General features: G+C 40.8%; 1 protein-coding gene across 3 annotated transcripts in view; it reads left to right on the top strand.

Annotated features, from left to right (window-relative positions):
• Nucleotides 1–4,192: 4,192 nt before the first annotated feature.
• The window catches only part of CNTRL (centriolin), a 77,490-nt gene continuing 57,670 nt past the window's right edge, over nt 4,193–24,012 (top strand). For 2 of the 3 annotated variants that reach the window (XM_058672818.1, XM_058672820.1), the window contains exons 1-7: nt 4,193–4,343; nt 9,408–9,655; nt 11,999–12,129; nt 14,110–14,240; nt 15,185–15,326; nt 17,955–18,141; nt 21,175–21,368. In XM_058672818.1, the coding sequence (XP_058528801.1) occupies nt 9,439–9,655; nt 11,999–12,129; nt 14,110–14,240; nt 15,185–15,326; nt 17,955–18,141; nt 21,175–21,368 (1,002 nt within the window). In that variant the 5' untranslated portion in view covers nt 4,193–4,343; nt 9,408–9,438. Of the gene's footprint in view, nt 4,344–6,173; nt 6,397–9,407; nt 9,656–11,998; nt 12,130–14,109; nt 14,241–15,184; nt 15,327–17,954; nt 18,142–21,174; nt 21,369–24,012 lie in introns of all 3 variants that reach the window. The other variant, XM_058672819.1, reaches the window with a different exon arrangement.

Genomic DNA, 24,012 nt, shown 5'->3' with positions numbered 1-24,012 from the left:
CATTTGCTGGAGAGGCAATATCACGGAACTGAATGAACTCGAACACCATTTCCATAAACCTGCATTTTATTCCTTAGATCACTCCTAAACTCCAGAATTGTATGCTTAACTGCCTTACTCAAAAATCCCCACCTGCATATTTAATTAGCATCTTAACTATATCTAAATCTGAAATTCCAAAAAGCTATCCTCTTCCAACAGAGTAAGAGAATTGCTATCTCTAATGGTCTCTAATACGAAAGTTGGGAGCTAAAGCAACCACAGAAATAAACAAAAAACTTGGAAGAAATGGAGGCTATACAAAGAAGAGATTCTCTCTGCTAAACAACCTCCTTCATTAACACACTCCAAAAATAAGAAATCGTAGCCTTTAAGAACAGAATATAAAAAGCGAACATCTAGAGAACAAAGTGAGTTCTTAGATATTACTAACATGGCAGCATAAATAGAAACATGTGGAACATGAAGTTGCATTTTCCAAAAAGCAAAGCAAAAGGACAAAGAGACGGTAAATCTGAGAAAAATGAACAGGCAAAAGTGACCAGCTCAGGCTTTCCAGCAGCTAAGAAATGGGAACTCCAGAAAGAGTGAGCAGAAACGACAGGAGGCACTATCACCAATGAAATAACTAAGAATGTTTTCCAGAGCAGACGTACACAGCTGTCAGACTGAATGTATCTGCTCTTTAACACTAGTCCTATTATGTCTGGGTATTAAGTCAAAAGCTCAGGCTTCAAAAACAAAAATAAAGGGGACTACATCAAACCAAAAAGCTTCTGCACAGCAAGTGATTGGGGAAAAAATATTTTTAAGCCATTTATCCAATAAGAATATAACAATCAAAATTCTTTTTTTTTTTAAAAAAACCCTCATATGTCTCAGAACAAATCATCTGAATTTTAAAATGGGCAACGGATCTCATTCATTGGTTTTGGTATGGTGGTATGAAGTATCTCAGCTTTAGTTAAACAGCAAACGCAAAAGCACATGGTGCCCCCTGATGGAAGTCACCTGAATTTCCTATTGAGGTAAAAACCATCTCTTGCTGTAATGAAAAGTGACTAGAAGCCGTTGAACTTGACTGGACAATAAGATGCTGGACTCTATGTTTGGTATACGCTTGCAATGGGGGAATCTCAACTGAACTTGAGCTGTGGTTATGCAACAAGGTGGAGGAATCCACCATGGTGGGAGGGTTTGGGGAGGGGTGGGGAGAACCCAAGTACCTATGAAATTGTGTCACATAATACAATGTAATTAATGAATTAAAAATAATAAATAATTTTAAAAAGTGACTAATGCGATTTATAACAATATCCATCTTCCAGCTTTAGCTGTTCTACTCAATTTTGTGCAAACCATACTGAATCAATGCCTTGATATAACTTTACACTGAATTAGCATTATCAAGCTCTTTCTGGGGTTCTCAAAGTTGTTCACTGCCAAGCAAACTCTTTCCTATCCACATATTCCCTGACTAATCTCTTCTCTTTTTCAAGCCTAAATTGAAACATAACTTCTAGGAAAACATTGCCTAGTAAGGAAAAAGTTAAAATTGAGAAATTACTATGGGCTAGGCACCATTCTAAATTCTTCCAAATACATTTTTATAATGACCAAAACGCATTATCCCACTTTGTAGATGAGGAAACTGAAGGCTTTCTGAACGGTGTTATGTGGGTGGGCACTTGTCCCAGAGGTTTTGCGGGAAACCCACATCCATATGAGAATTCTTGGGTTCCAGTCCGGGCTCTGCTTCCCATCCCACTTCCTGCTACAGTGCATCTGGAAGGCAGCAGGTGGTGGCTCCAGTGCTGAGTCCCTGCTGCCTACAGCCTACATGGGCAACCCAGATGGAGTTCCAGCTTGCACCTGGCCCTGTATAGCCTACCGAGGGCATTTGAGAACCACTGTGTGCAACCCCAGTCCAGGCCGAATGGAATTCCGAAGCAGGTGTACTGGCTGCACCTTTGGCTCTTCATCCTCATGGATGTAGTGTTGTTTGTCTTAGCGTATCTTTTGCCCTGATTTGCTGACACCATAATTGAAAAGCTGGTTTGTGAAGTGGACTCTGAAAATGACTACATACTTCTTGGATAAAGAAGAGCAGATTATGCTATAGCCATATTTCACATCTCTGAAGGACTTTTTCATTTTTGCACATGCTCCATCATTTGGAAAATTACATTAAATAATCGCACTTATTCATAGTTAAGTTCTTAAATTCTTTGATTGATGTTTACCAACTTTTCAAATACCTAATGGCTTTATATGGACTGAATATAAAATTATTCCTACCAAAAGGTTTAGTGTGTTCTTCAGGTAAAATACAGCAATGCCTTTCCTGTTTTAAGGGTTAAATAGGGCGTAATGTGATGCAGATCACCTAATGAATAATAAGGTGAGGTATATACTAGTTCAAAGTAAATTATTCAAGGGTAGAGATTTTGAGAGAAAGAAGGAAATGTACTTGTCTTGGCCTTAAATGCTTTTTAGATTAAGTTGGACTGTTACGAAATGTCATGGTTGGCAGGTAGAGAGTCTTTAAAAGATAGTAGATAACAAACACTAGAAATCTAGCCTGCAGGCCCCTTTACCTGAATGCCTTTCTTTAATTCCTTTTATATTCTTGAGCTCCCTGAAATAGGTTTGTGGGTTTCAAATCTGTTTTTTATTGCTGTTGCATTCAACTGTGTTTGTGACCAAAATATAGATTTCTTTTGGTGATGTTTGTAAGTTCCTTATATACTCCAGGAAATCAATGTATCTCTTCAGTCACTAGTTACATGAACCTTCTCTCTGTAGACCAAGCATTATTTTATTTTTATTTACTTTTAACTTACCAGATTCAATAACATCCATTCCCGTCACTCACTAGGCTGGAAGAAAACTCGAGTCCTCCAAGGGGTGACAGAATTCCTTGAACTGAGACTTCTTCCTCTGAAAACAGCTAGGCTGGAACCAAGAACCAGAGATGGATATCAAATCCAGGCACTCAGAGGGGAGACTGGCTCCCTAACTGCTAACATAAATACCTCTTTTGTTGTTTTGAAGTTCATGTTACTTAGGAAGAACTGTCAGTACAGGAGTAGCCAGCTAATATGTAATCAGAAAGGTCCCACTCAGACAGCAGTTACCTTAAGTACTTAAACTATTCCTAGTAGCTCCACAGAGTTTATAAACTAACGTTAGCAGCGGGCTCTTGGCACAGACATTAGTGGCATTTTGTGTGTGTGAACTGTCTTAAAGTATTTGGGGCTATTATTTCTTCCCCCTGTAAAATTCAGTTAGCTTTCAGAGTAATGCTGCATCCGAACAGGTGTGCAGTTGTAACATCTGAACATCCAGTTTATCGCACAGACTGCGAACTGTTTTTGCACTGCTTGCCCACAATTTTGCCTAATAAATGTTTATTTACATGGCAAAAAAGAATTACGCTGGCTGAGATTGCAGAGCAAGCACGCCGGTAAGGCAGTGACTGCATTGGAGATTTCTGCACCAATATCGCGGTCCTGTGTTTATCCTGGAAACCAGAAGGCTGGTGTGAACAGATACGCTTGGCGGCAGCGTTTAAAGAAAAGCCCCGCCTTCCCGTAGCATCCAGCTACACTTTAAATGTCTACTGAATGCACGAAGCGAAGGCAGCACTGTTGGCTCGCCCCAACTGAAGCCACCGCTGCACTGCACCAGCAGCAAGGGATCCGCGGGGTCCCCGGCTGGGCTCGCTCCTCAAACCTCCTCACGTGGCGCTCGAGCTGCGTATGCTCTGAGGTTTAGTCACGGCTGGGCCGTCCGAACTCCTTAAGAAGAGAATTCGTCTCAAAAATAATCAAGTCGGCAGACGAGAGCTGTGAGACGCACACAGAGTCAACACCAGCCGGCCAGCACCCCAGGTGAGCGAAGCTGGCGGCGGTGCAGCGTAGGTGCCTCAGCTCGTCCTCTGACCCAGCCCTCCGGAAGGAGCTTCGCCTCAGCGAGGGAACGGCCTTGTGGGTAGCCACAGCTGCAAACCTGTCCGCCGGCCGCCTCGGTACCCCAAGCTGGGGCGCGCGAGTGTGCCGGGTTGCTGCGGCGGGAAACCTCGTACCAGGCACCCCCGGAGAACCGGCGCGCGCGGCGGGCTGAGGCGGCAAAGACCGCGGGCACAGGCCGCTCGGCCCCGCGCAACGGCTCGGGCCGGGGGCGGAGCCGAGCAGTCCCGCCCCCGCGGCGCGCGCGCGGCTCTCGGCAACCGGCACAACACAACAAAATGGCTCCCGCGCCGCTCGGCGCCTGAAAGGCAGGGCCCGCGCGTCTCCCGCCCGGCCTCGGTCCGCTGGGCTGCTCAGTTCGGCTCCTAGGCGGTGAGTGCGGGGCTGATGGAGGCCATCCTCCAGAGTCCAGACCGAGCTGCCGGGGCTGTGGGCAAAGGCGGAGAAGGCCCGAGCCAGGCGTGGGGTGGGACGGCTCAGGATGGGTCCGGGGCGGGGGCGTGTTGCCTGGGAATTGGGATTGGACGCCTAGGATGGGAGGGCCCGGAACAGGCATGGGGAGGTGGATAAGGTACGGAGATTTAGATGAGAAGTGATGATGGAGGGATACTTGCGGAGGGAGGGTCTGAGCATGGGAGGTGCGGCGCGGGAAGGGACTGGGGCTCCGCTAGATTGAGGAGCCGAGGTGTGCCAGGATGTGTGGGAATGGCCGGGTAAAGGATCCCAAGGTATCCTGACAGGTATCCTGCTGTCAGACTGAATGCAGGACCTGGAGACACAGTGAAGAATGGGAAACTTAAACAAGGGGCCAAGCGAATTTTTGAAACCTACCAGACTAGGGTTCAAGTCTCTTTTCTGCCATATTGTGTGTTACTTAGCCCTATGACTGTGGTCATGTTTCCCAACCTTGTTGAGTATCTTGTCCTGGTAAGTGTATACTCAGTGTCAGATATAGTTCTGATGACTTGACTTGTACAGTAAATCATTTAGGATTTCCAATACCTGGTGTGAAGGTAACCGCGGTTTAAAAAGTAGTGTCGCTGAGTTCTGGAGAAGTTAAATAAATGGAAAATTGGGATTTGAACTCAGGCTGTTCAATTCTGGTCTCTTAAGCTCTCATTTATGATTAAGGACCGCCGCTTGTGAATGCGGTCAGGCGAAAGTTTCTACATGGATTAGGTTGTCTGGGTATTTGCCGGGATAGAGAAACGAACAGTTTGAGAAGACGGGATGGATATAGAAGTGTGAAGGCAGAGTGCTGGAAAGCACAATAGAAAACATAGAAGAGACCACAGGATGTGAAGGAACTGGAACAGAAATTGTCATAAAACTTGGTAGAGTGAGATTAAGAAAGATACAAGGCGGAAGTGGGCAATGTGGAATGGGACAGTAGCTTTGGGAAGAAGAGTGGTTGTTTGGAAGCCTTGAAGAGGTGTAGGAATTGGAGTATTAGGAAGGGCTAGAGAGGGCAGTAGGGCAGATAGCATGGGATGAAGAAGAATGAGAGAGTAAGTTCCAAGATACACCGTAAAGGGCTAAGATGTGGAGGTTAAGAAATGCTGATGGGGCTCGGCAGCGTGGCCTAGTGGCTAAGGTCCTCGCCATGATCCCATATGGCCGCTGGTTCTAATCCCGGCGGCTCCACTTCCTCTCTGTCTCTCCTCCTCTCAGTATATCTGACTTTGTAATAAAAATAAAAAATAAATCTTTTTAAAAAAAGAAATGCTGATGGATATTGCGTGTTAGGGTGGTCTGTACACAGAGATGAAAGATTTGAGATGATCAAAGTTTGCCTGATTGGGAGATGAGAAAGATGCAAAGTTGAGAATAGCCGGAAGAGAGGTGGAGTTTGCCATCTGTCTGGGGCTGTGACGGACAGGACTGTGAGATCCAGGCAGGTTGCTTTGGTTGGAGCTGACGGGATGGCTAGTGTTTGATTACTCTGCCATGTGATTCCAATGATCGTGTCATTCTGGTTGGTGGCTTTCTCTTGGTCTGCAGACCATCTCCAGCGTGTTTAGATTGTGCCTTCAGCTGTGGACTTGTTTTGCTTGTTTTCTCTTTGTCCTAACCCTTCACTCACGTTAGCCCTACCTCTCAGCTGCACGCTGTTTTCCATTGGTTGGTTTTTGTCTACATGATTACAAACAATATCCAAGAGCCATACTGCATCCTCATCCCTACCTTTAATTTATGTTTCAGGACTTACCCCTTGCAGGAATATCTCTGTGAAAGAACGCTAACCAGTTTTAAAACCTGTAAATCCCAAGGTCTAGTTCACCAAGGTAGTTTGTCTGTGAGGTAGACTACCTATATCTAGTAAGTCCAGGCTTTATGAGAGCTGTGGCAAACCAGGGAGGGGATCTAGGGATGCTCTGTGGCTTGTAAACCATCACCTAATCTTTCACTTCATAATTCATAAAAGGTGGGGGCTGACGTAGATCTGGAATCCATTCCAGTATTTGTAACGCTATGAATAAGTAAGCCAGAGTTTTACTAAGCACAAGAGGGGACAGAAGGGTCCCTCAGGATAGCCAAGTGAGGCTGAGGGTATCTCAGCAGGAGGATGAGAGGGATTCTGAATGCCCAGTATCTGGGAAACTAAGATACAGCATAGAAAATAACTATTGCATAAGCAGGAGATACTTTTATTTCAAACCAATAATTTTTGTTTTAAAGATTCATTTTATTTGAAACACAGATTTTACAGAGAGGAGAGATTGAGAGAAATACAGAGGTTTTCCATTTGTTGGTTTGCTCGCCAAACTCCCACAACTGCCAGAGCTGAGCCAGTCTGAAGCCAGGGGACAGGAGCTTCCTCCGAATTCCCCACATGTGTGTAGAGACCCAAGGTCTTGGGCCGTGCTCCGCTGTCATCCCAGGCTGTAAGCAGGGAGTTCAAAAGTGGAACACCCAGGACATAAGCCAGCACCCATATAGGATGCCCACACTACAGGCTGAGGATTAGCTTGATATGCCACTGCACAGGCCCCAAACCAATAAATTTAAAATAGAAAGTACACTCTTCCCTTTGTATCCATGGTTGGTTGTTTCTAGGAAGCACCCCAGATATGAAAATCCAAGGATATTCAAGTCTCATATAAAATGGTGTTGATTTGCATATAACCTATAAACATCCTCCTGTATTCTTCACATCATCTCTGGATTATTTATAGTACCTAATACCATGTAAATGTTATATAATATTACTGCATTGCTTCGGGAAGTATAGCAAAAAATTGTGTACATGTTCCATGTAGATGTAATTTTAAAAATGCTTTCTGTCACAGTTGGTTGAATCTGCCAATATAGAAGCCATGAATATGAAGGACCAACTGTGTGTCTGTAGCATGCATGGTTATTACAGTTTTGTCATCTTCTGACATGCTGTGGAAGGGAGAAGGATATGTGAAAGTGGAACTGGGCCCTGTTCTTCATCTAATCCATTTTTCTCAGGAATATGTGAAGTTTGACCGTTGTAAGCACACGCCTCTTAGCCCTTCTCAAGTTGGAGAGTGCGATTCTTGGGTAGAACAGGAGCACTGCTACAGCTGAGCCTACAATCCGTAGTCTTGCTAAGAGACTTTCTTCTGTGGCAGAATGGTGTTATATAAGACCCCAGAACTGTTTACAGACTTCTGAATTTAGGAACAAAAACCTTGTGGTAGTGACATGAACAGTTGTATGAACTGTGGGAAGCTTTTCTGATGCTAGAGATAGTTCAGAATGAGAGACTAAAGGAAAGCATATAGACACATACCCCACTTGCAGCTCAGAATAGGGGCCTGAGTTTTGTAAGTAGTCAGGATTCATGTGAAAGCAAGTTTACTGAAAGTTAGTGGTTAAATGGGAAAATAGAAACAAACTGTAGCTAAAATGGTAGGTCTAGTTTTCTTGTTGGACTTATAAATTGGTTCTGAAAGCAGGATCTGAAGAGGAATTCCAGAAACCTTTGGGAAAAAGCAACATTCCTAGAATGAACACATGATCACTGCAGGGCATGACATTTGCTATGGAGTGCTGATTAATTGAATATATTAATGGTTTATGTTAATGGATATGTTGCAACCATTTAAAAAAGTTTCTTAATAATCATACCATGTACAATACCCATATTCCTGTGAAGGTATATTGTATATTAACAGAGTCAGGGGAAAAAAGTGGTTTTCCTACTTTCACATATCATACAACACTTCTGATGCCAGTATGAGGGGCTTGTTTCCCCACATACCAAGTACTTCTCCAGTGAACATCACCATCGTGTTCTTTCTTCAGTTCAATTCTGACACTGTCTACCTGGAGCTAGGTTCAGTTCCAAAGTTTAAAGATTGATTGCCATGGACTGCCACTTATCTCACATGTAGGTTCCAAGTAGTAGGTTGCCATTCATTCTTCAGACCAACCAGCAATAAATGGCAGCTCCTTGCCATTCCCTTTTCTTGGATTCAGTTAATTTGCTTGAGTGGTTCCTGTAACTCAGGGAGACATTTTACTTGAACCCATTACTTGGAAAGGATTCAAATAACAGTAGCAGATGGAAGGGCTGCTTAAGGCAAGTTGGCGGAGGAGGGGCACAGAGTTTCCAAGCTCACCTCAGGAACCATTTCCTGTTTAGCTACCTGGAAACTCTCTGGACTTTGTCATTTCTGCACAAGGTGCAGAATGATGGATGAATGGATACGTACTGTTGTATGCAGTTTCATTTGATAGAAGTTCACTGTGTAAACATGCCTGGTTACCTTTTTAGTCATTGGTGATGTGTGCTTCAACCTGCAACTCTTCCTGGAAGGGGGATAGGAGTTAAAAGTCCCAACTCCGTGATCAACCTTGGGCTTCCTAGCCGTCGTAAGTGGCCATTTTGAGCCTATTGACCACCAGTCATCTTATTAGCATGCAGAAAGACATTCATTATTCTACAGATTCCAAAAATGTTAGGAGCTATGTGATAGGAAATTAGAACAATTACACACACACACACACACACACACATATACTTCTGTGTGTGTGTGTGAAAACAAATTAAATCTGAAACAGTTTGGATTGAGCAAAGACTAATTCATGGATTGGGCAGCCTTCAGGACTAGGACACTTTGCAGTGTGTGCAGGCAGCATGTTGAATCGAAAATAGAAGTGAGGTAAGGAAACCATCCTGCTCGGTGAGAGCTCAGGTTGGCCTTTTTGTGAACAGTCTAACCGCCTGTCTGCCTGTGACTGAATGGAGCTTGTGATTGACTGAGACTCAGCTATTTGTCCCCAAAGCATAGTCCTAAGCTAAGCTTTCAGTTCATTTACATGTTAAGTTACAGTGCAGTTCACTTTATGGATACTGTCTCAGCAAGAAGGGTAGGATTGGTCTTGAAAGTTCTAGAAATAATTTAATAAGTTTGATAACTTCACAAAAATTAACCTTTATAAAAATGCTGAACACTCTTATAGGTCTAGATGGGCGCCTGGCTCTATTGCTGCAATGAAGAAAGGTCCTCAACAGAGAGTCACCTCCAGCAAGATGCCACCGTCATCTCCCTCTCCGAGCCCGTCATCTCTCACGTCCAATATGAGGTCCAGGTCACTTTCACCTCTGCTTGGGCCTGACACTTTGTCCTTTTATTCTGAAGGACAGTGGTGTGAGCAAGTCGAAGTTACAGATGAAAACAGCATGCCTTTGGACTGCCAAGACCGTAAAAGTATGGCTATCTAAGATATCTAAGAATTTGGCCCCCAGAGTTATAAGCAGAAGTTGATAATAAGGAGCCCACATTTTTTTTTTATCAAATTTATATCTATCCTAACTTGGCATATTGTGTTTTTTTTTCTTTTATCCTTTCTGTATGTATTTCGTTTTTTAAAAAAGATGTAGTCATTTATTTGAAAGGCAGAATTACAGAGAGAGAGAGAGAGAAATAGAGAGAGATTTTCCATCTGCTGGCTCCCTCTCCAGATGGCTGCAGCAGCCCGAGCTGGGCCAGGCTGAAGCCAGTAGCCATGGCTTGTTTGTTTCTGACAGAAACCAATGGAAAGATTGAGCCTCTGGTTGGGGGTAAAAAGTTGCTGAAAGGATTAAGAATGTGCAGTTTCCAGAAAGAGGAAGTTTTATTTCCTGTGCCGTAAAGCTGATACCCAGGTTTGCCATTCTTCTGTGGTACTGCAAGGACATATTGTCCACTTCAAAGTGGAATGCCTGGATTCAGTATGAAAGCATCCTTACTTGGGCTGTGCCAGTGTATCCGTGGAAGGCCTCATTTCTGCATGCGGTACATCACATGTCCCACCATTGAATTTGTTTCTTAAAATAGTTGGTCAGTCTGAGCGTCTCAGTTTCAGAAGTGCCTTATGCTTCACTAAACCATAAAGTCACAGCCATCAGACTCTGTTGACCTGGATGTCTGATCAGTTTACGCGTTAAATATTACATTACCACTGTTGAGTTCATATTTTACTGACCTTTATGACATTTAGGTTGGTACATTATCTTTAATTTTATTGTGATCCCTAAAGAAACAAGTGATAGTTTTCTTCTTATGGTTATTTTTGTTGAATGCTATATGGCTTTAGCAGTCTTTGATGGCAGTATCCAAGAAGGTCATTAAGTCAGTGTGCTAGACATCAAATCAGTGCTTTGTCTCCTTAAATTATATTTTCGTCTTTATTTAAAATAGTAACAAATTTTGAGTTTCTCGTTAGAGAAACAAATTAGGAAAAAAATATTTTTTAAGTATTTCTGCATTACTTAGCTTTAGTTTGGAACTGTCAAGTTGTATCAGTTTAGTTTTAAAAACTCACATGAGGGGCCAATGTTGTGGCATAGTGGGTAAAGTCGCCACCTGTAAGGTTGGCATCCCGTATGGATGCTGATTGATTTCCCAGCTGCTCTTTTTTCTATCCAGCTCCTTGCTACAACCTGGGAAAAGCAGCAGTAGATGGTCCAAATATCCGTGTGAGAGACACTATTGAAGCTGCTAGCTACTGGTTTCTCGTTAACTCTGACTTCCAAGTAAATAAATGTATCTTTTTTAGATTTATTTATCTTTATTGGAATGACAGATTCACAAAGAGAAGGAGAGACAGAAAGATCTCCCCTCTGCTGGTTCACTGCCTAAATGGCCACAGTAGCCTGTGGTGAGCCAGTCCAAAGCCAGGAGCCACCAGAGCAAGGAACCACAATTTGGTCTAAAAATGTCTTCCAATTCAATATAAAGGATGAGGATCAATTAAATATCAGGGAAGGCAAATCCTGTTCATTTAAATCATTTCTCTCTCCCTTTTTTGCAACATTATGTGTCTCTCCTTGATATCTAGAAGAGGTTCAAATTTCTGTTATACAACTAAAAAAATAAGTGTGGGCCTAGTGGTTAAATCCTTGCCTTGCACGTGCCACGATTCCATAAGGGTGCCAGTTCTAATCCTGGCAGCCCCACTTCCCATCCAGCTCCATGCTTGTGGCCTGGGAAAGCAGTCAAGGACAGTCCAAAGCTTTGGGACCCCGCACCCGAGTGGGAGACCCAGAAGAGGCTCCTGGTTTTGGATCAGCTCAGCTCTGGCCATTTTGGCTACTTGGGAAGTGAATCATTGGACAGAGATCTTCCTCTCTGTCTCTCCTCCGCTCTGTGTATCTGACTTTCCAATAAAAATAAACTCTTAAGAAAAAAAGGTGTAGGAGGCCAGCACAGTGGCATAAAAGGCTAGTCCTCCATCTCACATCCCATATGGGTGCTGGTTCTTGTACCAACTGCTTGGGAAGAAAATGGAGGATAACCCAAGGACTTGGGTCCCTGTACCCATGTGGGATACCCAGAGGAAGCTCTTGGCTCCTGGCTTCACACTGGTACAGCCCTGGCCATTGTAGCCATTCGGGGAGTGAACCAGTGAATGGAAGGTCTCTCTCTCTCGCTTTCATTTTCTCTGTTACTCTGATTTTCAAGTGAAATAAATCTTTTGAATAATGCTTGCATTACAATGGCAGCAAAAATGATTAGTTTTTCAGAATAACCAAAGCTTCCACTATTGATAATCTGTTTCTGCAATTCCAGAAGCTGATTCATGTGTAGGAGTCCGATATATTACAGAAGCTCTCATTAAAAAACTCACCAAACAGGACAATTTGGCCTTGGTAAAATCTCTGAACCTTTCACTTTCTAAAGATGGTGGCAAGAAATTTAGGGTAAGTTACCAACAATTTCTGGATCTAAGCCCTGGTTCTAATTTTTCTGTACCCCAGAACTACAAAGAAGGAAAAGGTCAAGATATCATTCTTGTGATAGGCCCTTGAGTGCTCCCAGTGAAAGCTCCAGGTCAGAAGTGTAACAGCTCTAACTTCATAAGCACCCGTCGCCCAGCATTCTGCACATCGTTGCCTGCCTCTAGCAAAGGTGCTGGCAGAAATACAGCTTCCCAACCAGAAACTGTGGTTCCTGCTTTTGTAGACAGTTTAATTGGAACACAGCCAAACTCAATTGCTATTGCCTATGGCCTTTTCTGCATCACAGTAGCAGAGCTTGGGAGAAGCAGTCCCTGAGAGAAAGGTCTGACATGATTCTCCAGCTTTATGGTGGTCCAAAAATATACCTGTACAATCCTTCTGTTATTCATTTTCAGTGTGATACTCTTTTATTTTGTTGCCTTTTACAGAAAAAAAAATGCTATCCTTTCTATAGGGTTAGTTACTCTATTCGTAACTATACAACATGAACCCCAATTTAATTAGTAAAATGGAATTTAGATTCTTCACAGAGGAAGCATGCTGGGTTGAGACCTTAATAGTAATAACTTGGCTGTGTGAGTAGCAAGGGCATAGAAAGGAAAAGGAAAGTATACTGGAGCTAAAAAGTTGCAAAAATGGAGTATCTGCTTAGTGAGTAGTTGCTGTGTAATTATTATACATTGGGTATTCTTTTAGACAATAGAAGTAAGTACTCTCAGTTTTTAGTCACGGAGAATTTAGATCTTAATTTGGAGACTGCCTCTGACTAAAAGGAAAACTAGCAAAGATGAGAGAATGCCAGGGACAGTGCAGTGAAAGAGCCTGACAGAGGCGCTGGGCAGAAGAAGATCCAGCCGGAGGAAAGGACGAAATAAAATGTCACACAGAATACAATGCTGACGTCATGTGCATTTAAGATGCCCTTCCCTCTGTTTTTGAACCTAGCAGATTCATTCTTTGGTTCTCTGCATTTCTTTGTTTTGTGAACCTAGTATTGTGTTTCCATTTTCTCATTTAGTCACTAATTTCTCATGTTTCAGTTGACCGATTTTTATTTAGTACACAATGTGCGAGACAGTAGTCCTTTATAGCAGTGAACGCAACAGAAAAAAAAATCTACTCTCGTTGCCTTGTGTTCTGCTGCATTTCGTGCTAGTGTTGTTCACTGCCCTGATGAAGGAGAACAAGCTCCTGCCTTCCTTATTCACCACTGCATTCACAAAACAGCTGCTGGCACATAATCTGTTTTTGCTAAGTATTTATATAATAGATGAATGAATAGTAACATGGAGTATGTTGATGTGGTAGAAGATACGTGCCAAATCCAAATGGCTCCAATCCAGAGGGAATGAAAGGAGGAATGATGCAGTGCAGACAGCTCTGTGAGAGCATGAGTGGCAGATAAGCGAGATAAGATGATGGCTCAGTGCCCCGGTGACTTGCTTGGCAGAGAAGAAATCGGCGCAGAGATGCTGTCCGGTTCAGTGCTGTGTTACTGGGTCTTCATTACCTGTTGCCATGGCTTGCATGTGCTTGAGTAGCTAACGAATACCTGTTGGAAAATGACCACTTTTAAACTTCTGGATAAGAAGATTTGGGGAGCAGGTAGTTTAGATTATGCCAGAACATAGGCACCTCATGTAAACTCAAAGGAAACTTCTGTTGGAAGAAAGGAAGGGAGAGAAAGAAAAAGGGATAGCATAGACAAGTTGGCGCAGAGGGAGCAGTCATTTTTGTTGGATAGTCCTGAACTGTCTGTGTAGTCGGTGATCCACTGGGGAGCAAGTTGGTGAGGGGGAGCTGCACCCGAGGCATTGTCTGTGGGAGCGCTCAGGGTTTGCTGTTCTCTGATCAAAGCAGCTGCTGACGCACACGCTTTGGTTCAGCGTGCTTGTGTCCGTGCAGCTTGTGTAAAGTGTTTCCTCATTTGTTTCCAACCAGTATATCGAAAATTTGGAAAAGTGTGTTAAACTTGAAGTCCTGAATCTCAGCTGTAATCTGATAGGGAAGATTGAGAAGATGGACAAGCTGTTAAGATTACGGGAACTCAATTTGTCATATAATAAAATCAGGTGAGTAAATGCTTCCTTAGGTAGCATGGCAAAGTCTGTATAGAGTGGTTCATCAGCTGCCCGTGCTATCCAGAGTCCTTTGAAACCTTGTCCATTCGTGGTCTAGTCCTTCACACATAGCTGTTTTTATGTTTTGGCATTACATAGGCACAGGAAATTATCTAACATTATCAAGGAAGGAGGTAATATTTTTCAGTCCCCAGCTGTATCTGAATTCCATTTCTGACAAACCTTCCCCAGATGTCTGTGATTTACTCTGTGTTTGGGAAAGAATGTTGACAGGAAGCCAAGAGTTTTAAATTTTACTGTTTTGGTCTCAGGTATTTGAGCCCACTGAATCAGTGTATTTATCCTGATGTTCTTTGCTCATTGCTTTAAGAAATAACTCCCAATCCTGTTTCTGATTTGTAATGAATATTACTGTGAGAAATAATCATTAATACTTACAATGACTAAAATTGCATGTAGACAAACTTGTTACAGTCAAAAAGGTTCAAAGATCAAATCTGAAACATCTTAATATTTGTATGCTTTTCCCTCAAGTTATGTTTCGTAAATACGGTAGCCAGAAAGCCAAAATAATAGCAGACTTTTTAGTAAGACAAAAATGGTATTTTAAACCCAATTAAAGAATGAAACTTAAAATACAAAAATTTATGTAAGGAATGATTGCTTCTGATGAAAATAATTTCAGGAAAATAAAAATGAAAATAAAGAAGCTTAGAAATATTCGCCCAGTACAGAAAATTGACAAAGGAATTAAATTTACAATCACATAAATGTTCTATTAATTTAAATATTCTTATTGGAATATTTGCATTCATAAACACAGTATCTTTCCAGGAGTAATTATATCCTGCTGGCATTGTTAATTTTTTATAAAAATGTGATAGTTTCTAGCGTCATACTTACTTACTAAATTTGATTTATCCTTTTGTTTCCAGCAAAATTGAAGGCATAGAAAATATGTGTAATCTGCAAAAGCTAAACCTTGCAGGAAATGAAATTGAACATATTCCAGTATGGTTAGGAAAAAAATTAAGATCTTTACGTGTCCTTAATCTAAAAGGCAACAAGATATCATCGGTAAGTTATTCAAAATTGTTTTATTTTCAGATTGTTGAACATCCTGAATAAAGCCAATTTACAACTTTAGGTTGTTTTGTTAAAAAAAAAAAAAAGAAAAAGAGAGAGGGAGAGAAACATTTTGTTTTTTAGCCAAGCAGTAAAATCAGGCATAACCTAGAATACTCCAGAGTTCATTTGATATAGGCAGTTCTCATTTTGCATGGTTTCCATAGTAACTAAGAGTTGATTGTTTAGCAGTCACATTTATTGTCTCATTTGAGCCTTTTAACAATGTTGTTCTTACTAAGAAGCCAGTGCAGATTGTTTTTCACCATACTTTGAGTTAGAGAGGGTGGGCTTATTCCCACTTATATGTAAGGTTTCAGACTCAGTCCCTTACCCAGAGTCACAGCTCATGCCAGAATTTAGATTACTACAAAGCAAAGAATTTTATTTCCCTTGACAGTACTATCTTATAATCAACTTTTCAATCTTGTGGATTAATATTAATTATGATATCATGTGGTATTGGAAGTTGATCACCAACTTTTCATACCAAGCAGCATTGTTGTAGTCAACATAATTGGATAATGATATGGATTTTACTCTGGAGTGTGGTTTGCAATTTTTATGGTTTTTATAATTGCATGTTCAGAAATTTTTTGCTAAGTAAAAGCATTCATTTGTTTAAAAATTGGAAAAATCATGGTATAATTTAAAAACCCTCAGATGTGGAACAGAAAATGAAAAATGTTTCTTTAAGTATGTATGCAGACTTGTCTCCTATGATCTTAAAGAAAGCCTTACGTTTTCTAAAATTTGCTGTTTAAACTGGAGAAAATGAATCCCGGTACTAACTCCTTTAAGAGTATTGGTGGACTTGTATAAAATGAAAGTTGTAAAAATGCTTCAGAAACTTTTATACACTAAATAACTCTAAAGCTGTATTCCTCAAATTGTCACAAATGGAAGCCAGTACTAACAAGCAATATTTATTGAATACTTTTTTAAAGATTTATTTATTTTTATTGGAAAGGCAGATTTATAGAGAGAGGAGAGACAGACAGAAAGATCTTCCATTCACTGGTTCACTCCCCAAGTGGCTGTAACAGCTGGAACCGAGCTGATGGAAGGCCAGGAAGCAGAAGCTTCTTCTGCGTCTTCCAAATGGATGCAGGGTCCCAAGGCCTTGGGCTGCCCTCAACTGCTTTCCAGGCCACGAGCAGCGAAGTGGAGCTCCAGGATATGAACTTGTGCCCATATGGGATCCTGACACATACAAGACAAAGACCTCAGCCACCAGGCTACTGCACTTAGTCCTGATTTCAATTTTCAAAATATTTATTTATTTGAAAGGCAGAGTGACAGGGATAGACAGAGACAGACTGAGAAAGAGAGGGAGAAAAAGATGGCAAAATCATCCTTGTCTGGCTTATATGCCAGTAGCCACAATGGCTGAGTTGACCTGGTTAGGCTAGGTTGAAGCCAGGAGCCTGAAACTCTATCTGGGTCTCCCAAGTGGGTGACAGGGACCCACATAAGCTGCACCATCTTCTGCTACCTTCCCAAGCACAGTATCAGGGAGTTGATGATAGCAGTGTTCTGATACAGGGTGCTTGTGTGGCTTAACCAAATACACCACAGAGCTGGTCCCATCTGGAGCTCTGAATCTCCTGTGATTATGGGAAGAGATATCTAAAAGTTTCCTCAGAGATTCCTACAAGTAGTTGATACTTTAGATAGTACTGTCACCTAAGTAACAGAAAAACCACCTAATAAATGTTGGTGATTTTTAATTTTGTGTAAGTTGTCATCCTGATTTTGACATGGATTATCATTAGGAGTCATGCACATTAACTTGGGAGACAAAATTGGCTTTTACCATCTGTTTAGAATAGTGTTAGTCAACTTCCTTAAATCCTTCATGAATGAAGAAAATTGTTTCAACATGTCTTGGGGCAGGCATGTGGTGTAGTGCATTAAGCAGCTGCTTGGAGTGCCTGCATTCCATATCAGAATGCTGGTTTGGGTCCTAGCGCCTCGCTCTACTTCTGATCCAGCTTCCTGCTGATGCATCCTGGGAGGCAGCAGATGACTGCAATGGTTAAGCCCTTGCCAACCATGTAGGAGGCCCAAATGGAGTTCCAGCCTCAGGGTTTTGGCCTGGCCCAGCCCTGCCATTGCAGGCATTCAAGCAGATGAAAAAAGTACCTCCGTATCTCTACATATCCTTACATGTCTTAACTATTGGCTATAAGTCAGTTATCAAAGGTTTACTAAAATCTTTTCCTAGCCATTTAGAGATTTTTATCAATGTAATGAAACACATGTAAGTTGCACTCACGTATGAAATTCCGTGCTTATAGGCTCTGAGCTTTGGGCAAGTCACCAACTTCTTTGAACTTGAGTTTCTTCCTCTATAAAATTAAGCTGGTACCCAGGTTGTGGGAATCACAGTGAAATGAAACATTGGGGCCTGATACTACTGTGATGCCCTGTGTTTCATTTTTGTTCCTTCTGCAGTTTTTGGGGTTTGGAGTTTTATGAATTGATTCCCTGCAATGTAATAGCAGTTTCCTCAATGCCTTACTTCCTTTTAGGTATGTTTTAAAGTATACCAATTGTGGTACTATGTTGTTGTTTTAGCTCCAGAATGTCAGCAGGTTGAAACCACTTCAAGATTTGACTTCCCTGATCCTACTTGAAAATCCAATTGTGGCGCTTCCTCATTACCTCCAGTTCACCATATTCCATCTGCGTTCATTGGAAAGTTTGGAAGGTCAGCCGGTAACCACCCAGGATAGACACAAGGCTTTTGAAAGATTCAGTTTAGGTAAAATAATATTTTAAAAAACCTGAAATTTGGGCAAAGAAGGGATTTATTTTGGTTATCAGAAGAATGCTGTATGAACTTTATGATACTGTTAAACTTTTTAATACTGTTAAAATTTATGAGTTTTATAATACTGTTAAATGAAGTTTGTAATGTTATAAAGTTGCATGGCAAGTGATACCATAAATCAATTAGTTTAACATATTTGTACAGGCAAAAAAAAAAAAAAAAGAAGAAAAAGAAAGGAAATCTAGATGCAGTTACAGAGAGGAACCTTCCAGATGGTGTAATGTGATATACAGGAGTGACCCTCTGAGGAAGTAGCAGTTAAGCTGAAGACAGAGGGAAGAGAGGGTTAGCCATGTGAATTCTGGTTGTCATGAAAAGGAACAGCTTGTTTTCTTAGGGTAGAAGGACTCTTGGGAGTTCAGTGAGGCAGGAGTATTATTCTCCCACACCCCCCCGCTAAAAAAAAAAAGGTTTGGGGAGGTTTCAGATGTGAGAACACACAGGTCTTCAGGTTTGAATTCTATTTCAAATATGAAATCTTATTAAGAAAAATTTTGGTCCAAGGTAGAGAATGGTACAGGGCCAAATGAAGATGAAAGGATCTGTTGGGAAAATGCTACAGTGATCTAGGCTCTAATTGTTGGTGGCCTGTACTTAGGTGGTGGCTGTGGAAAATTAAATGGATCAACTTTGGTGGTAGGATCAGTAGCACTAATAAGGTAATTCTGAGGCCTTGGGGTTGAGTAAGTGGTTAGTTGGGATACCGTTTATTAAAAAAAAGGAAGAATGCAGAATTTGGTTTAAGACATGTGGAGTCTGAGATCTGCAAAAGAACCAGATACAATTCAAATTTAGAGTTTGAAGACTCATGGACTGGAGATACAGTTTTGGGAGTCATCCACAAAAATGTTTTCATGGGAATGAGTTTGCTCATTCAGGTGTAGGTGGAGAAGAGGAAGAAGGGCAGCTCGCTGAAGAAACTAAAAGAGGCCAGAAGGGCAGAGGAAGACCAGCAAGCAGCAGATTGCAAAACCCCAGACAGATTCAAGAGAGGAAGTGGCCGTCCATGTTGAGTGTTGTGGAGACTCGAAGGGAGCTGCCCCGGAGGAAGTGCTTTAGACTGACCGCGTGTGGTGGGAGCTAGACAGGAGTGCTGGGAACAAATGCCAGATTACAACGGCTTGAAGAGTGAACAGAAGGGAGATGTTGGCTGGAATTTCCACTTGGAGTTTTTTCTTCCCTAGTCCTTAAAAAATGTTTCAATTTTAAGTTTAATAATAACAAAAAAAAAAATTTCAGCCGTAACTTCCAAACCAGGAGATGGGCAAAAATGATGAAGGCAACAAACCCCAAAGCTGGTTATGAAAGAAACAGACCAGCAGAATATTCGAGAGTGGAATGGAGGGACGAACCATGACTGGGTTCTCTTGGTCCTTGAGAAGACATGGAGATGATATTAGAGAGGAAAGAAGGCGCTTGATAGGAAGGGTACTTTCTGCATTGAAAGGGGAAGAAGATGCGGGTAGATGTTGCTAGTTTCGTTGTTTTGTTAGTGGGATAACAAGGTGTGTTTTCTCATTGAAATATAAGGTCATCCTCTAAGAAAAATTCCACGGAGTATAGAAGGTTTGAGGAGAAAGAGGAAGATTTGAAGTGACCATTTTAGAGTGTTGGGAAACGAGCCAGTCTGTTAACCCTTTGAAACTGATGCTACTTCATTTGCACCTTTATGTTTCAGTCCAGTGCTTAAAAACAGGGTAAAAACCAAAAGCAGGATAAATTTTATTAGTTTAGGATTCTCCTATCACCAGTTGTAGCTAGAATTTTTATGTTTTGGAAGCATTAAGAATATAAATAATGTGAAAGAAAGTCATAAAAATACATTATTGGAAAAATTAGTTTATTTGTAACTTCAAGTATTAATTAAAACTTGAATGTGCTAGATAGACTCTTAGGAGTAAATCTTGAGCTGGAAGGATAGTTTCTGCTCTCTTGAAATTTAATGGGAAAGGGCTCGGCAGCGTGGCCTAGTGGCTAAGGTCCTCGCCTTGATCCCATATGGCTGCTGGTTCTAATCCCGGCAGCTCCACTTCCTCTCTGTCTCTTCTCCTCTCAGTATATCTGACTTTGTAATAAAAATAAAATAAATCTTTAAAAAAAAAAAAAAAAAGAAATTTAATGGGAAAGAGACAAGTAAATGATTCGGTCACACTTTACAATGTCCTGTGTGACATGGGGCATAGCAGAAGTTCACGGTGGCGTTGGAGCACCTGGGGAGAGACAAGGGCCACTGTAGACTTAGAGGTTTTGTAAAAATTAGGACCCAAAGGATGCACAGCAGCCCATTAGGAGTTAGAGAAGACAGTTCTGGGTGAAGGGTGGGAGTAAGAAGCCTGCGCTTGAGAAAGGCGTTGCAGGTCTGGGGAACTGGAATGGTGTTTCCGGAAGGCGGCAGGGGGTGCTGCAAGAAGGGACCCAAGGGGGCCAGGTGGCTTCCTGAGAATCCTTGTCAGCTTTTTGCATCTTAACCTAAGAGTAATTAGGAAGCTCTTGAAGGATTTTAAGATAATGTAGTATTTCACACTCATAGCATTCTTTTAAATAGAATTATGAACATCAAATAAAACATGATAGCTTTAATGCTGCTTAGTATCACAGGAAGGTATTCTAACATGTATTGTCAGCCCAGGAAAGGATCAGAATTCTGCATTCGCAGTAAAATTTTTACTGAACTTGTTTTCACATCAGCATACAAGTTGAAAAAACATAGTCAAGCCATCATAAATTGGGTGTTGTCTGTGTTGTCTTTTAAAAGTGTAATCCCAATAATAATACCTTTTTACTTTTAATGTAAATAAATTTTGAGATCAGCACTGTATTTTTTCCCAATGCTGTGGTGGATAATTTTAAAGGTAGAATTGTATTTATACAACTCTTGAATTTCTGCTGTTTTATTTAAGAAATATCCTTATGTTCTTTTCAAATAGGAAATATAACGATAAACTGTTACTTTTTTATTGGCAGAAGAGATAGACAGACTGGAAAAAGACCTAGAAAAGAAGGTGATGGAAACCGAAGAGCTTAAAAGCAAACAAACAAGGTTCCTTGAGGAAATTAAAAGCCAAGATAAACTGAACAGATCCTTAAAAGAAGAGGCCATGCTACAGAAACACAATTTTGAGGAACTTGAGAGTGACCTAAACACGAAAAATGAATTGGTGAGTCTGTATTTTATATTATGTTTCTGGCATTAAGACAGTTTTTTTACCCCTAGGTTTAAAAATGCAGCTTCTTGATCATAGAGTGGGGCAGACATAGTTTAACACAAATATGCAGATGACTTTACATAATGAAGTTGACCAGACAGTGGATGATATGGCAACACAAGGTTCATGCTGTGTGGCCTGTTACATGCAATATGGCATCCAGAACCAAAGGAAAGGGTGACCCCCCGCCCCTCACCCACTCTGAGGCAATGGTGAGCCTGCCCCAGACATGTGTATGTTTTTAAACATTTTAGATAAACTATTTTAAACTTTTAGAAGGCAAAATTATTCACATTTAAAATATATTTGAAGAGATTCTATTTCCATTGATAGATTCTGTAGAAATGATAGAAATGATGTGTGAAGATTTTATATATACGTATATGTAATTGTTTATACTCACAAACATGTACATAGACACACCCAAGGATATTCACTGTAACATTGTTCACATGAGCAAAAATTACAAATCAGTGGGAGAGCCCTTAGTGGACATCTATGTGGTGGAACAGTAGTAAAGCACAACAGTGATGTCCTGACAGAATGTTGCTTGACATATTTTACTTGGTGGAAAAAAAAGCAAGTTGCAAACAGTATATAAAATATGTTCCTATATTTTAAAATACATTAAATCGTATTTAAGTAAAAATGGTAAAATATGCACCTAATTCTTTACAGTAAGTATTTCTGAGGAGTAGAATTCTAGGACACCTTAAAATGGCCCATTGTGTGTATCTGTTGTGTTTGATTTTTTGTCTTGGATCTGTGGTTGAAATAGGAAGCATAGTAAAGCGTGAAAAGATGGAGAGTAGATAGGGTCTGTTTAGAAGGTAATTTCTGCAGAGCCTAGAGCAGTCTTGAGGTCGCGTTAGGTGAGGAACAGCCAGGGGAACAAGGGTGTGCAGACTGACAGAGGAGACCTGGTGAACTGTGAACATCGCTCTGACAGAGGGTTTTCCTAGAATAGGCACTAGAGTTAGCTCCTAAGGCCCGGAAGAGAAAATGCAGACTTAGTAAATACAGTTAGGAAAAAAGTGGGTTTCATCTAGTAATCTAGAATAAGTTCTGGTGGCTGTCCTGAAGTGTGACGATGACTCTGAAATGTGTTTGCTGTCTGAAATAGGCAGAGGCTGGCCACGTGCTCAAGGTTTGGGGAAAGATCAACAACAGTAGACTGGGAAAGGGACCAAATGACCAAAGGCTTTTTCAAATCAGAAAATCTCGGATTATGTAAACTTGGGCCATTTTTTTGATTATTGATTGCCTTCACCCCCTTTTGTGTGTTAATCCCTCATTCTGACATTTGCCTGATTTGTAGGGACTTATTGTGTAACTAACAGAATTGTGGATACACTTTACTAAATTCTGTGTCCCTTAAAAATTCTGTTTACCTTTTTTTTTTTTAACAAGAAGGAAAATGTTCTCTCCTCTGATTAGAGAAGAAAGCTGGCACTTTGAAATATGAATGTTTAACCACTTCCTTCCTGCCTCAGGGGAAAAGGTCATGTTATACCAAGCCAGTTTGATGGAAACACAGGACAGCTTCCCCGGCTCTGTTTTGTAAATGCTCAAAGTATTTGTGAGTTCCTTCACATACCTTTGTAGATGTTTTTGAAGTTTCTCAGTTGTATCTGGTAGATACTGTGTTAATGATAACTGCTCTCCATGTGTGAGAGTGAGTTGATGAGGAGTGAACCTGGTGGAGAGTTAAATGACAGTTGTGTTTAAGCTGTGAACTGTTCCCTCGCTTGTAATACATCTATAATTGTGTAATGAGTATGCAATTAAGTACATAGTCTTGGATTATTTTTGTGATTTTACAAACAAGACAAAATGGCATATGTGAACTATTTTCCAGTTCATGTATAAAAATCTTTATTATAAAATTTGTATTAAAAATGAAAAATTTTATTAAAATCTTTTATTATAAATCTTCATTGTTTTTAAAGTCTATATTGTATTCCATTAAATGAACCCTCCATAATTTAGTCAACCTACTCTTTTTTTTTTTTTTTAGTCAACCTACTCTTAACTGATGCATATTTAGGTTTATTTTTGTTTATTTATCTATTTATGTATTTATTGCTTTTACAAACAACTGCAGATAAAATCTCACAAAGGAAATACTGCAGTGAGCCCAGCATAGCCATGGGTTTCTAAACAAATGTGAATTGAAAATATTAGGCTAGACGCTCACCATTGCCGGTTCAACATTACTGTGTAACAGCTGTTGGCAGCATTTCCATTGTGTTAGCTGTTATATGGAACCTAAAGGTAATATAAAGGATGCAGGTGGTATGCTATATGCAGATCCTGTGCCTTTATGTAAGGGGCCTGAGCATGTATATGTTTTTATATGGCAGGGTTCTTGAATGGAACCCCTGTGGATACTGAAAGATGATTATTCACACACATAACTTTTATACACATACCAATACTTCTTCAGCATGAATCACCACAGATGAAACTCTGTTGTGTAATTTGTATCTAAAATTTGGATTTATGTTAGTGCGTACTGCAGAAAGCCAATAGCCTATTTACACTTCACAGCAGCGAATGAAGGGGTCTAGTTTCCAACTAGATATTTTTATTTCAA

The sequence above is a fragment of the Ochotona princeps genome, chromosome 14 (assembly GCF_030435755.1).
Source record: "Ochotona princeps isolate mOchPri1 chromosome 14, mOchPri1.hap1, whole genome shotgun sequence".
In the NCBI taxonomy this organism is placed as follows: Eukaryota; Metazoa; Chordata; class Mammalia; order Lagomorpha; family Ochotonidae; genus Ochotona; species Ochotona princeps.
Note: the sequence above shows the minus strand (reverse complement) of the source record. Positions and strands in the feature narration are given on the sequence as shown.